The following is a 15,617-nucleotide window of genomic DNA, read 5'->3' as shown; positions in this document are numbered from 1 at the left end:
TATATATATATATATTATATTTATGGCAGAAAATGGTTTTATTTTGTTTATATCATCTATTCCAGTTTACCTCATACAGAGTGTGGATGAATGCACATGAGTGGGTTGGGTGTGTGTGTGTGTGTGTGTGTGTGTGAGGGAGACAAAACCTATTAGCCCCGAATGCATCAGATAATATTTAGGTCATGGTTGTGGCTCAAACAGCTGTTGGCTTAGATTGTAACCTGAGATTATGAGGCGCTACAGGCTTGGTCAGCGATTCCCCTCCGGCCCTCCTCCCACACTCTGACCCACATCCCTCATAGAAATTTAGAAGTGGTCAAATAAACAGGACGCTATGCACTAATAGCACGGCAGCTATTACGGATGCTACAGGCCGGGATTCAAACAGGATGACCTGCTTCTAGATCAGTGCTGAGGTCATGCTTCTGTCCAACCCAAAACATGTTGCGGACTTCTGAGTTGGGGCCCTCTGCTGGTTGGTTTTAGTACAACACTAACTAAACAATGATGTCATCATATCACATATAAGTATTGCATTGCTATTATTCATTTACATGATTTTTTTAAACTAATGACAAGCAATAATTAGGTGATTTATTTTATGTGTTTTTTCATAGGTTTTGGGATTTGGCGGTTATTATGATGTCACTACAGATAGTTGTAAAATCTTGAATATGATTATCAAAAAATGAGTTATACATGTGCCATGAAATGATCAAGAAGTGACATGAAGCGGTCTGAGTGCAGCTGATCGTAAGTGGCGACTGAGCAACTGAAAAGAAAATGATAGTTGATTTAAAAATGTAATTTCTCTTAAGAAAATCAGATGCTTTCTTTCTAACCCATGCTCAAAAATATAATTCTTCTGGTCCCAATGACTTGACTCTATATTTTCTCAGGCTTAGCAAGAACTCAGTGTAATCTTCCCCGCGCTGAAGGTAAGAGAGCCAGATCATTTGAATTTCTTTTTTTTTTAAGTGTTCTGTGAAATGATACTGTGATGCAATCAAGGATAAAGTAGGCCCCTCTTAATGAATTCCATTTCTGAAAAGCTGAAATATATGAATAAATGAAAATGTCTCACAATTAAATCAGCATCAAAATGATCTCCAATGTGTGAACTAAAAATGAACTGCAAGCGGCGGTTTTATCACTGATAAAAACTGAGGAAAACTTGTCAGAGAGCAGCTGTCTTACAGGAAGGAATAAAATATTCTCCCAAGAGTTTTGATGACACCAAACCTGATATAAAAAAAAGTACTGCATTTTACTTTCTGTTCGACATGTTCAGAAACGACACTACAGAAAATAGGTTACTTTTACATAAAATCCTGTCAATGCTGTTTGAAAAGTAACTCCCTCAGTGTGATGTGATGCTTGAAATATAACAAGTAGTTTGGTTTTGGTGAATTTGTGCATTTGTAATTTCCATCTTGATGCTTGACCTAAATGACTGAAATACCGCTTTCTCCCACCGGTGCCTGTTGACTGAGTAAACCGCAGCATTGGTGGGAGGCTTTCAGGTGGCATCGTCAGAGAAAGGACCAGTCTCAACTAGCTGAAGCCAGTTTCAATGTTCCTCAGGTCCTCGGGCTAACAGCTGGTGTATACTCAGGGCTAACAAAGTGGCTCGAAATGAGGACTTGGTACTGAGGGTAAAGTGCCTTAAACTATAACCTTGGCTGAAAAAAAAACACACTACAAAAGCAGTGCCTTGCTCATGGGTCATTGTTTGCTGTTATACAGACCACTCTCCAATGAGAGGGTCGACCAGCTTAACAAAGCCGCCACAAAGGCTTCGTATATGTGAATAGCTGAACCTGCATTCCCATTATTTGGTGTTTAATAGACGTCAATTAATAAGGCAAATTTAAACAGACAATTTAATTCAACTTAATGGGTATTCCAAAGTACTTCTCCATTACCATGATAGACAGCTTTGTTTGTACGGGTTTTACAGTTGAATAATCACTAATAAGTGCTAAATACCGACTTATTGTTAACTAGCTATACTAGCTATACCCTGACATACTTTTTGAATGCAATCTCTGAGTATTTAGGAATAAATCTTGATCCAATGTACCTTCGTCATGTACTCGTACAGCCAGAGATGCCTGACGGGAGGATAATAGTATAATGCACTTTTAGCGGCGCCTCGCTCTGGTTCAGTTCTCCCAGTCAGTCTAATGCGGCATGGCAGGGGATGAGAGTTCTGCCACATTGAGAGAACTATATAAAACCATGGAGAGTCAAGGAGATTGTGTCTGCTTTAATGGGGTGTTACAGCCTGCTGACAGAGGCTCGTACCAACTAAGCCTGCGCTGGCTGGTTTATTGGGCTAACATAAACTGACAGAACACCTGGTTGCAGATGCTTGTGTAAAGATGGATTACACGCACTAACACCTGGTGCACGCTGTCTGAGCGAGAGGGAGAGGGAGAGGGAGAAACAGTGGACGGCTCTTGGAGAGATGCTTCTATTTCATTTCAAAACACCACCTGAGCCTTAATCCCTCGGCGCACGGTGCTAATTTACCACGGGATGCTCAAACACTCTCGGTAAGGTGCAGGACACAATCAGTCAAGTAGGACTACTTTGAACACGAGAGCTGTCGTTCTCCTTCTCCAGCACTGATTTGAAAATCATTTTTGCATGACAAATTCTACAAATCCAGCCTCCAGACGAGTTTTCATCAAGTCATCCCTCATTTTCATTCAAATAAAAAAAGGCAGATGATAGTCTATATCTTTATTTACTATGACAACCACACCTAATACCTAAGTCCACTCAATAGCTAAAGATTTATACAATTTCAACAACTTACTCAAGAAAAAGAACAAACAAAACCTAAAAATAAGTCTTTGAATTTGTATTAAATTAACATAGGAAATCATTCCTTCTTGGCAAGATACATTTATTTATTTATTTCCTGGAAACCTGAACATTAGTGTTGCAACAAATGACACTTGAGTGTAAGGGGATTGGTGATTAAGGATAAGGGTGGTGTGTGTCGGTGTGTATTGATATTTTGGGTTGCTGATACAGATTTCTACACCTGCGGATATCTCGGCAAGTAGAAATCAATGCATTATCCTTGAACACTGATAAACTGTCACAGTCGACATATTTGTTCAAACACTTTTATCTGGAATGTTTTTGCCCAGCCTCCCTATCTTCTGAGCCTTCGCAATGCTTTGATCGGCATTGTGAGGTTCAGGCTCCTGTTAATGCAAACACAAAGCATCATGCAACTGCTTCACAGCATCTTAAGATTTCATTACATTTTCATTCCAGTTGACTCTGCGTGCAAAGCAAATAAAATGTAAATCCATGAGAGTCAAATGAGACAGAAAATAATCCTGAGCAATGAGGCACTGATGGGATACTTTTACCGTGAAGCAGGTTGAGTTTGCGTTCAAATTAACATTGCCAGGGAAGGATAGCCATTATGACAGCTACAACAAGGCAGGGCAAAATAGAGAGGAGATCAGTAAGACTCCTCTCCATTTAATAAAAAGGTAAGAACAATGACATAGGAGGAAACTGTAGCAAAGGCTGAATAGACTTGGCTAAGGCCCAAAAGATACACAAGAGTTAGCCATGAGCGTGTCCATCTTGAGTCACGACACTATCAGCATGCATCAAGTAGCTACTTAGGTAAAGACAACCAGCATAACAGAGAAGTGGGCAGTTTTCTCTCCCTATTGGGCATCTAGAATATTGAAATGGCTAAAAAATACTTGTCAAGCTTGCTAGCAACCTCAGCGTTCGGGCTGATAATTGGTTAATGCAGTCATGTCATTAGCTACTTTACCTCTCTGGTCCATGCTGTGCCGTGTAATTTGGCAACAGTCTCAGTGGTCCGCACATCAAACTGCGTTTTGCGTTTGAGAAGCTGTATCTTGTGTTCCTTTTGGTTTGGTTTGATAATGTTAACCTCATGATTTCTTTGTATTGGTTCTTTTGGTGTGTGATTATCATAGGTAGAAGGCTGGAGCTTAGGCTGAGGCGATCGGTCGGCTCGTTCGCCTGATTGCTAGGTTGCTGTGAACGGCTGTTTGGTGTGATGTGGTAATGGTCGGCACGTCGCTGGGGTGAAAGTTCCCCCATCCTCCCCAACAAACCCAGATCTGATATTTCTTCATTAATGTTTAATCCTAGGATGCTAGCAATTATAGAAGACCACCCGCCCATGCATACCACCTTAAGACTGCACAGCTGTCAAGACAATTTCTCTTGAGGAGAACTAATAGTGCAAAGCAGCAGGGGTGTAAAGATTGGGACTTCTTCAACGGCTGGTGTCTGTTGCTGATAAATTTGTCATATATGTAATGCAAAAGGCTTACCAAAAAAAAAAAAAAAACCCACTGATTAATTAGAGGAGATCTGTGCCTGCTGGGGAAACATCTTCATGCTATTCGTTCCATGGGGAAGGCCGGCTGGCGGAGGAAGCGTAGCCATTGTAGCTCGCTGCCTTGCTCACTTGCGGGGCTGGTGGATGTGCTGGTTGATTTGATGAGAGGCGGGCAGCTTGGGGACACCAGGCTGGGGCTTCTGATGAGCCACCTGGGCGGCTGCGGGGGTGAAGTCCTTATCGCCCTGAACAAAACACAGTCAGTCAAAAGTCTTTAAGTGCATAAGCACGAACGGCATCGCACACAGGCGTAAGCAAAAACTTTCAGACGATAGCGCGCATTAGCTGTGCTGCGTCACACCTGTTGCAAATACCCATAAAACAAAAGATAGCTATTAAACAGTCGGATCGTGATTGTTCCCAGTAAGAGGGTCATGATTAAACTGCAGATTTAATAAGTACTGCATCTAGTTGCGTAGTAGAAGTTACAATAATTAGGAGGAGGAAAAAAATCATTGCAAAGGACACAACAGGAAACACAATAGGAACGCGTACAATAAGGGTGTGAACGTACGTACAGTATGTAATACAACGTTCTGCAGTTTGTTTCCGAGCCCTTCATGCCTCATTTTTAAATCCTTTCCCTCTGATAATCATAACAATGAGGAAATCCCCAACAGTGAAGGGTAAAGTATGGCGCACTCATCTGTCCCCGCTCATGTGCTCTGCAACCTCAATCTCTTATTCCAGGAAAAGTCCCCATAAACAGACGCTCGCTTCTAAATCGGGTCATAGCAGGAATTTGATCATTCACATGGGAATGCTGAATATTAATCAGAGACTTACTACAACCCCGACTCCATTCCTCCCTTCTCTTGTTATCTTTACCTGCCAGCGCTCTTATCCGTCTTTCTCAAAGTTTTGTTTTCTTTCTTGCACCTGTTCGCTCATTTCCACTGGTTGTCGTCCTCACCTTAGTTTACCTGTATTTTTCATGCTGTACCTCTCTCTAACCCACGTCCCATTTATGAGGGTAAAACATGAGCGCAAGTGGGGATGATCATAGCAAATGCATCGCACATTCACATCACAACAGATAATGTTTATTACACTGCAGCTTGCATGATTAAGTGGATTAACGTTGAAGAATTTGTATGAGCAATTTAATCAACGTTTTACAAACACAAACACCGGCTGACTGAACCTCTAGCTGAACTTTCGTACCACACCATCCTTGCTTGACCCTAATCCTCTGTGTGGGTTTTGTACTGTATGCGAGGCTGTGGACTCGTTCTCCTGCATGTGTTCCTGTGTGTGTATGTGTGTGTGTTTGTGTGTTTAGGTTGGCACAAAACATTTACAGTGTGTGTGTGTGTGTGTGTGTGTGCTTCTTTCATTTAAAGCCAATTCCACAGCTAACTGGATGAGATGTGGATAGATTTGACCTTCAATTGCCCTTCTTCTCTCTTCTGAAGCTCAAAGCTTCTCTTCCCTCTATCTCCGTCCTACTGCAGAGGTATGGGAGGGAATGCAACTAATTAACTGTATTATTGCACCGAACTGTGAACAGAAGTCATGATGATTGGCACGGCATGCTTCCTACCTCCGTTTTCTTTTACTCGTCAGTACACAGCTTAAAGACCCATTTCTGTGGTGGTACTTGCAACTTTGTTGCTTGAATCAAATACAAATAAAAACCACAAAACAGGCTTGTTGAAAATGTAAGAATTAAAGTAATTATTTTTACATCCTTGTGGCTCAAGAAAATATATTTCTACGTTTGTTGAGTTGTTTACATTAACATAATGTTGCAAACTTACATTGTAAGACGTGCAAAAGAAAGTGAAAAAACAATGGGAGATGATTTATTTATTTCCATGCATTTTGAGAGTGTGGTTGCTAAGATGTGTTTTTTTTTAAATAAAACTGCCTCACCCAACATATACATAATTTGCTGCCAGCTAAGATGTACTCCTCAACGATTGATTTCTACGTGGATTTCATGAATATAACTGTCAGCGTAAAAAACAGCATGAACAGATATTTCTCTTTTTGAAATATCCTGTCCCTGATTTTTTTGTTGGGGTATGGTATCTGATCCCAGCAGGGTGGAGGATACGTGGTCTGAACCAAAAAACACAACTCTGGACAGGAGGAAGGAATACATCTATTGACTCTAATAACTGTCTCGCATTAGATGCCCACCTTTGAGACCTTTAGAGTCCAATTCTGTCCTTCAAAGAGACAAATATACTGCGGGGAAAATGTCTTGTTTTCTTCCTTTAAAAAAAAAAAACAATAATAAAAAAGTCTCAGCAGGCCACAACTCCACACACACTGAAGTGTTTCACTTAGCCCCTAAAAGGCTTTTCTGAGGCTTTGTGCAGTGCTAGCCTCAGGGTTTGATGGCAGTGATAGGGGGCGAATGGAAAGGCTAGAGGAGGATCGGGGGATAAATGGAGTGCCTGCCACCTTGCTGATATCGCTGCAATCTTCCGCAAACAATCTGCCTGGTGTGAAACACGCACACACACACGCGCACACACACACACATACACGCACGCACGCACGCACGCACGCACGCACACAAAGTCCTTCCCCAGACTTTGACCTACTTTTCAAAGTGGCAGGTCAAGCCGACACAGACACACACAGTCACATTTAAAGCAACACCTGTACCGCAATGTGACCCTTTTGAAGCTTCACATAGCACATGTCTTAATGAGACTGTTGAGGATTGCTCAGAGAGGTGTTGATTCAAATGTTGCTCAGTGCTTTTGTATCATTAATATATTTGTGGGGTTTTCAGCTGCATTATGTTGCATTATTAAGTGGTAACCGAATAAACATTATATGAAGAATTTGCAATATACATAATTAAATATATTATAGTCATTTAAATGCAGCGTGGACATCATATATTTTACAGACAATGTCTCAATCCAAAAGTGTCTATATTTTCTCTCCATCTTCAGGCTGGGAGGAAAGGAAATGATAACACTCATGACACTTTTCACTGGTCAAGTTACTGGCCTGCATATATAACAACAGCTTTTGATAGACAAACTTGATTGCTGATCGTAAACCTTCTTTACTTTAGTAAAATGTTCTCTCTGTTGGTACTCAACACTTTCTAATCCCCCTCTTCCTCCTGTTGTGCCTTTTGATTCCTTTTCTCTCCTGTTCAGTCTCCACAATAAGCCTCCACCTCTCTCCCTGCAGAGCTCATGTCCCAGATATAAACCACCTTATCATGCCTATTTCAACACTACTGGTGGTCTGTGTGTGTGTGTGTGTGTGTGTGTGTGTGTGTGTCTTACCTTTGTCACCACTCCAGACACAATCACGGGGGCCTTTGGTGGACTAAAAAGATGAACAAAGAAAAAAGAGAGAGAATATTATATTGAAAATTCATAACATACAATTCAGTAAGCAGAGTGCGTGTCCAGCATTTTATTCTGTGCTGATTGTGTTTGTAATTGTATTGATATTTGGAGCGGGCCATAGATACGTCCTGCTGTATGGCCACATTTACATAAGGTTGACTACATCTAAACTTCCAAAAGTGACACTGTACAAAAATGGGTAAACCCCAAGTTGTCAAAACACATAATATCCACAGGCTTACTCTCTCTGGCAACACACACACACAGACACACACAGACACACACACGCACACACACACACACACACATGCACACACACACACACACACACACAGGATGGACCTGCCAGCAGCCTAAATAGCTCCCATTCATCTTGGCTAAACACTGGGGCTCAGAGCTTCTGGATGGAAAGCATGACAGGAAAGAGGAAGGGATGCAGGGGGGAGAAAGCTGAGGCTATGACAGGAGAAGAGAGTTAAAGAGGAGGATGATGATAAAGGAAAGGATTTGGAAAGGTAGAGATGAAAAAGAAGAAGAGGAGGAACGAGGGGGTGAAGGCAGGTCAGGGCAGACGGAGGGGAGTGGAACAGGCGAGAGGGCAGGGAGGACAGGGGAGCAAAATACCTATATAATAACAGACTGTTACAGGAGAGGAGAAAAGACGGAGGGGAGAGGGAGGCCAGCGCTCACTCAGACATAGAGAAACGGAATGGATGGAGGCAGAGAAAAAAGATGAGGAGGAGTAATGCGGAACCCGAGGAAAGTATCGACCTTGACATGACAAACGAGCGCCGTCTAATTTTACGGCGTCGTCACCCCCACGGCAAAAGAAAGTAGAGTACAGTTGTGGTAGCCACCTTCAAAACTCCGCTCAAAGACATTAGCTGTAGCGGCGAGCATGCCCAACTTCCAGCCTCCCTCATTAACAGCATAAATATGTTGAAAAGATGAAAAGTTCAAACTACAAACTGCAGCCTCAGCAGACAGAATCCAAGCACTCAGGAAACAAAATTTCAAACATCTGCTACTTCCTTATTTATTTTATGATCCATGCACAACTTTTTTATTTGCAATCAATTAATAGTTATGGATTTTCAAGACATCTGGCTAACCTGCCTCTCTGCAATCAACATCTTGGCACGGTGTAGCCTTCTGCTACTTATCTTAATGAGAGCGTATACACCTTGCTATTAAATTAATGCTTGGCTATGTTGAATTTCACTGATCATTTCCTCACTAGCTACTTGTCATAGTATCGTGGGGTTGAGAGGTTCTCCATTAGCAAGTCAATTAACTATATGGCATAATAGCGCCGCGAGTGTTCCTCGTTCAAATTTATGCTGTTGCTAGCTTGATGCTAACGTTTGGCTCGGCAGTAGAGTTTTAAACATTTTAAGGTTATCTGAGGAACAAGTGGGGGAATAAATGTGCAATATGGCAAATGCCAGATGAAGAAAAAAAAACCTCAAGTATGTAAAATGCTAACAAGAGATTAATTACGTACATTTATGTGCGAGAACCTGTCGGTTTAACCTTTCATTTTAAACACAACTGGAGAAGTGCCAGAGCAGATTAATCTACTTTCATTACACACATTAAAGTCAGCTGAAAAATGGCATTCGAGCAATACAGGATACCAGATTTCCCTCATGTAGTCAAACAGGTATGTCGAGCTCTAAGCTAGCGCTAAGCTAGCTCATTAGCGCTCAGCTGCTACAGCCTTGTAAAACTGTTTTTTTTTCTGAAACGCAAATGTAGAAAATTCTGTTTACCAATATCTTCGTTTGATACTTGGCATTTTACACCGTGCCGCAGGGACATGCAGCTCATATGAACAGTAGCTTTAATTTTTTCAATTCAAGTTGGATACATGTTGACATGCTGAGAGAGCGTGGGCCGACATTCACCTCATGCTGGGTTGTCACATGTCTGTGATCTATTGACCGTTGATCTCAACTGTGCAATCTGAGGATAAATCCTGAAATATTGAAAACTGACTTCAAAGGGCGAGATGGAATGAAGGAAACCTAGCATTTTGAAGCATGTTAGCAACAAACTTAGCATGAAGGCTAGAGACGGACAGTGAGGAGTGTAACTCTGTCAGAGGAACAGACAGCTAACAAGCATCATTTTTCAAAATTTAAATCAGACAATGAGCAAGATGAGATGATTAGCTTTTTATCTAACTGCTAGTTAGAGGATACTACACAAATTATACGCTACTGACACCTATTTTAATCTGTTTTATCCGTTAAAATGAAAAAAGAAACCCAAAGCAGGGGAATGAACCACAAGTGAGGGTTTGAAGAGACAGAAGGAGCCTGTAGGGGGCAGTAGAGAGCTGCAAGGAATCTTTGGGAGGAGTCGCTTTGTGCCAGCCGAGTTAGAGTCAGAGAGATGGAGAGGAGGAAGAGCGAAAGAGAAAAAGGGAGCGGTAGATCCAGAATGTAAATCCAAGCTAATAATTCAAAGACTGAAATGCACATTAATGATAGAGTGTTTTCCTCCCTGTCTTTAGCTTCAAAGCCACACCTCACCGCCACTACCCCACCCGTCTCTTTTTGCTTCAGCAGAGCAGGAAGTTTGTTGCCGTGGGCGAGGTGGTGGTTGCCATAGAGACTGATGCCTGTTGCCTGTCTCCCCCTCCTCCCCCTCTTCTTTTTCTTTCCTACCCTCACCCTATTTCTTTCCTCTCAACTTTTCACCATGAGCTGTCAGCTTACTGCACATTTCACGATAGTTCCCACATTCCGTATATGTGTGCAAGCGACTTAGTCGAGCGTGCGCACAGCGCCGCCCGCTCCTTTTTTCCAAGGCTCTGTAACATATCCAAACCAAAACATGTCGGCGAGGCGACGGTGCAACCGACATGAGGACTACGATCACCTTTCATGTCGTGTGTGTTTAAAAAAAATATACAAATGAAGCTAACGGTCAACATTGTAGATGTTCATAAACCACGTGTTGACTTTTAAAAAGCACGCAGCAATATGTTAAGAACATTTGCTCATCTGTCCACCTCCTTTTCTACGCCTCCCTCTCTCCTGCTTCTCTAACTCTCACAGTGACATCCCATTTTTTCACACAGGGGATGAAACATGTGTTTCCCTGGATGTTGGGTAGATTTATTCCTTATGCGTTTGAAAAACTCATTCAGCAGAGGGTGCGTGGGCAGGGAGACTCTGCTGGGTCACCAGCTTGCTCTGGCTCATGCTCCCTTTATTTTCCTGCATCTCACCCCTACCGACTTGTCCAGCCACGACTGCCACCGAGGAAAACCTTTCCCCTTTCGTATCTTCATAACCCCACGAGTGGCCTCCCCCGCTTTCCATACCATAATAATTCTACCCTCTCATCCTCCCCATAATCCCGGTCACCTATCTCTCTCCCTTTGACCCATCTGTCCATCTCGGCTAGATTGGGTACGGCAGGTGTTCCCTTGACTACAACGCTTCACTGCATGCCGCTAATGTGAAATTTACCCAGTAGCCACCTGCTAGACGTCCATCAGCGTGACACGAACAGGGACGGACAGAGTGTGTGTGTGTGTGTGTGTGTGTGTGTGTCTGTGTGTGTGTGTGTGTGTGAGTGAGTTTCACGTACTGCATTCACTGATGGAGTGCAGTTACTCAGCCTCTCTTTTAGGATGGGCTGACAGGTCATTTTTTTAGTTCAAGATAAACATTTCACAGGCGGACGGTAAACCTGTATTTACACAGTCAGGCCAAGAGGAGTTTATCAAGCTAAAAAGGACTGAAATTGTTTTCCTCGGTGATTAAATGCACTATTTGTCTAATATATTTTCACAGCCCAATGAATGATTCCTGTTCTTTGACTACAAGCCCTACAAGGACACATTTGGAGGAATAAATACTCCAGCAACGATTAAACCCTCTATGGCTCTGGTGAGACAACTGGCCAGTTCAAACACACATGGGGAAAGTGTCAAAGATATTTAAACCCACTAAAATCCCATATTGGATTTAAAAAGCAGACATTTAGTGGCAGTGCAACATATTATAACACATTAATCACTAAGTAAGACTGCAATGCAAGGAAGAATAGAATCACAAAAAGCAGTAGGCAGTCATTTCTTTGCAGACTCTTTGGTAACACGGCCACTGCCCTCAGGATGATTACCTTTTATAATTGAGCAAAGAATAAAGTATTTATTGAATTTAGAGCTGAATTAAATAGGTTGATTGACTGAAAATTATGTATTATTTAAAAGAAAAATACAAAACATTCCCCCCTTTCATCTTTTTCCGTGCGTGAGGTTTTTCTGTTTCATAATATTGTCAACTAAATATATTTTTGGGGGTTTTAGACTGTCAAACAAAAGTCTCTATAAATGAATAGTCACTGACCAATCACAGGCTGGAATGGTGGCACACCCTGACCCTGAGGTGATCCAGTTACTAAACTAAATAAACTTTAATCGTGTGAAGTAAAAGCCAAGCTTGCATACTTTAATCATATTTTGAGCCGGCCAAGTGTGCAGCCTGCTGTATGTCCACGTCTACAAAAAGTTGACCAATCCATTTCAAACCCTCCAAAAGTGACAGTGAAGTTGTCCACACACACACACACACACACACACACACACACACACACACACACACACACACACACACACACACACACACCATTACAGTGAAAAAAAGCAAAAGTTAGCACCGCCCTGCAGAACGGAGTGACCTCAGTAGAAATGACGCATTCAAGCAGCAAAAACAAAAAGATGCTTGTATGAAAAACGCAATTATTGCCACACGTACATAGCACCGGGGTGATGTAAAACATGCAAACCAAGGCTGCTTAGAACAAACAATAGTGACTGCTGAATGGGCTGCTTAAGTTAATGCTGTAATTATGCAGTAATTATGATGTTCACCAAATTAGCTGGCAACAGCACCCAATGAGTCTGCTGCAAAACTGCCCACAGCAGAGCCTGATAGAAAAGTGGAAGTGGCTAAATTGCCAAGTTGACAATTTGCAGGGTGCGTGTTTGTGTGCGACTGTAATTTACAACATACAAATCACCACTGAGTCAGACTCAGTCGAACTGCAGAGACTACTGAACCAGTTTTACCTTCGCAGTAAATGCATGTGGCTGCTTGTGTGTGTGGCTGTACAGTGTGCATAAAAGGATTACGACACAATGTGCCCCTGGACACCGATGACAAGGTGCCCACCCCCACCTCTCCAACATAAGGGCAAGACACCTGGACTCCAAGACACATATAACAGCTGTAAGGGATGCAGCCATTTAGTTTGAAGTTGTTTCATGTCCCTTTAGCTCTCTTTGGGGTCATTTTTTCTGTTTTTGTGGCTATGTTGTCTCTCTTTGTGGTCCTTTTGTCCCTCTCTGTAGTCGTTTCGTGTCTCTTTGTGATCTTTGTGTGACTCTTTTCAGTCATTTGATTGACTCTTTAACCAGAAATGGTACGGCCACTGTGAGCTTCACAACGTGTATTTATTGCTTAATCTCTGCAGTTTTTCCTTGCATGACTGGGTGGATTTATTTCATTATTTTTGTTCCGTGACTGTGTGGATGTGTTACCTGCTGCTGACGTACTCCTCCTCGTCCACCTCCTCATCCTCATCTTTCTGTGGGGGATCTGGAGCAGCAGCTGCCGGCTGGTGCTTCTGCACTATCCTCATACCTCCTGCTTTTACTGCAACACACACCGAGGGACACACATGCGCACTGTTTACCAGATGAACTGAAACAATAAGTAGAGTCCACAAACGATCAATACATAAAACAGCTAATCAAAATAGTGCAACTACATTGCTATAAAGACAATCATTTCAAGCCATAATGTGGTTGGATAGTTAATACTTTGCATTTTAGTGGTCATAGAACCGTTAAAGACCCCCACTTCATAATTAACTTCATTCAAGGTAAATCGTTCACAGACCTATCAAACATTAAGTAGCACGGTTAACATAGTGAGTTTGAAGTCTCACCCTCAACTTAAAGACCAAAGTTAGAGAGTCAATGGAAGCCATCCCGCCAAAGTGTATCAGAGCAAGGCTTGAAAATTGTGAGCAGCTGCAGGACAGCTGTTCTGCTGCTGACTGTGACCTCTGACCTCAATGCAGAGGGGCTGGTTGTATGATCGATATTACCAATAGTCCTCCCTACATCGATACACCTGCACGCTTGTTGCAGGCCGAGTCACGTGCGCGAGGGACCTCCTGCGCATCGCAGGTCGGGTGCAAAGGGCCATTAGTTATCTCACTGCGCTAACAGTCCTGCAGCCGCGGAGGCCCCGTCCTGCTCATGTCCACGTACACCTTAACTGCTGCTCCACGTCCACGTCCACAGACCGCAGCCTACGACCCACACGCCTGTGTGCAAACAACACTAAACCTCGGTACGTTAGTAGAGCACGGCGAACAGATTGCCGATCGCTACAATAACACCAGGTTTGATTATGTTGCAACTTGCAAGAGCTCACGCCAACCAGGAAGTAACGAAACGTGAAGAAATGGAGAAATACGACAGATTAGGCTGCGTGCTAATCACGTTGTCGCTCCTTGGCGTCTACGAGTGCAGTGATTGCGATGAGTATTGGTCATCATTATGGGCTTTTCTGGTTCGAGACACTGCAGAAACAGAGGCCTGTAGGTTAAAAGGAAGCTTTTCATTAGAAACACATCAGCAGCACAATAAGCTTTACCTGCAGGGAGATGTCCTCCTTTGATGTTCACGTCCTGCTTCGGCGGCGATGACATGTCTGCACTGATCTGCGGTCTGCGGCGAGAAGAATCCGGAGCGTCTGACTTACACAATTCCTGCTTTATTCTGCCTCAAAATGTGGACTACACTTCACTCTGGAACGTCAACGTGGCTTTTTTTTTTCTTCCTGATCATTGTTTAGAAACGGAGCGTGATGACGCGACGGGTGCGTCAGAAGCGGAAGGACGTAAGGAGCGTGCTGACGTCAGCAGTAGTCGAAGTGTATGTGCTTTTCTGAGGATGTGTATTGCGAAAGTCTTTTTGAATCGATGAAAAATGACAATAACACACAGCAGTCGAGTATTTCAGATAATAGCTGGCATCAAGAGAGTACATAGCCTGTTAGAAAAAGAAAGATCTATTGATTTGAAAAAAGACCGCCGCGGTCTTGTAATATTATGTTAATAATACATGTTATTATTATCAATTATGTATTATTATTGTTATTATTATTATTTGTTATATCCTCATCCTTATTGTAATAAGGATTGCTATCTTGTGAAGATTTTATTATTGGATTTAGTTATGTCTAGTCTATATATATATATATATATATATATATATATATATATATATATATATATATATATATATATATATATATATATATATATATATCCACAAAGGAGCTGTCAACAAAGCCTGTTTCAGGGCGTTAAGTGCTTTGTGACAATGACACATTTAGTTGAGCTCACAAAGTAATGCCTGATCGGATATTATGCAAATGATGTTAATTGTGGAAATAAATATGGTTGTGCTCAAATTGATGAATTAAACAAATAAGAGAAGATTACACAAGTTGAAAGACCCAATTTGAAGTAGCTAGGACCTGTCCACCTACACAGCATTAAAGTGTAAAGCACATAAAGCCAAGACCCCTTCTAATGAAGCAGCTAGTTCCCCTCGCTCACCTTTAAGCCCACCATCAGCAGAATGAGCAATAAAGATAAAAAACGACAATCCAACAGAGAGAAAAAGAAAACTGCACTGGGTGTGTGTGTGTGTGTGTGTGTGTGTGTGTGTGTGTGTGTGTGTGTGTGTATATGTGTGTATGTATGTGTGTGTGTAAGAGAGAGAGAGAGAGAGAGAGAGAGAGAGAGAGAGAGAGAGAGAGAGAGAGAGAGAGAGA

At 42.2% G+C, this 15,617-nt stretch overlaps 1 protein-coding gene across 2 annotated transcripts; it reads right to left on the bottom strand.

Moving 5' to 3' along the window:
* Positions 1–2,736: 2,736 nt before the first annotated feature.
* Positions 2,737–14,606, bottom strand: dap (death-associated protein). 2 transcript variants are annotated; one of them, XM_068582276.1, is made up of 5 exons: positions 14,430–14,606; positions 13,304–13,418; positions 7,678–7,720; positions 5,961–6,031; positions 5,234–5,865 (listed from the first exon to the last, which is right to left on the bottom strand). In XM_068582276.1, the coding sequence occupies exons 1-5, from the start codon at positions 14,482–14,484 to the stop codon at positions 5,805–5,807; spliced, it is 345 nt and encodes a 114-aa protein (XP_068438377.1). In that variant the 5' UTR covers positions 14,485–14,606; the 3' UTR covers positions 5,234–5,804. The 2 variants fall into 2 exon arrangements, with proteins under 2 accessions (XP_068438378.1, XP_068438377.1); XM_068582277.1 differs by lacking the exons at positions 5,234–5,865; positions 5,961–6,031 and adding an exon at positions 2,737–4,602.
* Between the last annotated feature and the right edge of the window lie 1,011 nt (positions 14,607–15,617).

This window comes from Clinocottus analis, unplaced genomic scaffold (assembly GCF_023055335.1).
Source record: "Clinocottus analis isolate CAN_PGR_092001 unplaced genomic scaffold, fCliAna1.0.p SCAF_18, whole genome shotgun sequence".
Taxonomy (NCBI): domain Eukaryota; kingdom Metazoa; phylum Chordata; class Actinopteri; order Perciformes; family Cottidae; genus Clinocottus; species Clinocottus analis.
The sequence above is the reverse complement of the archived record's forward strand: the minus strand, read 5'-3'. Positions and strand labels throughout refer to the sequence as shown.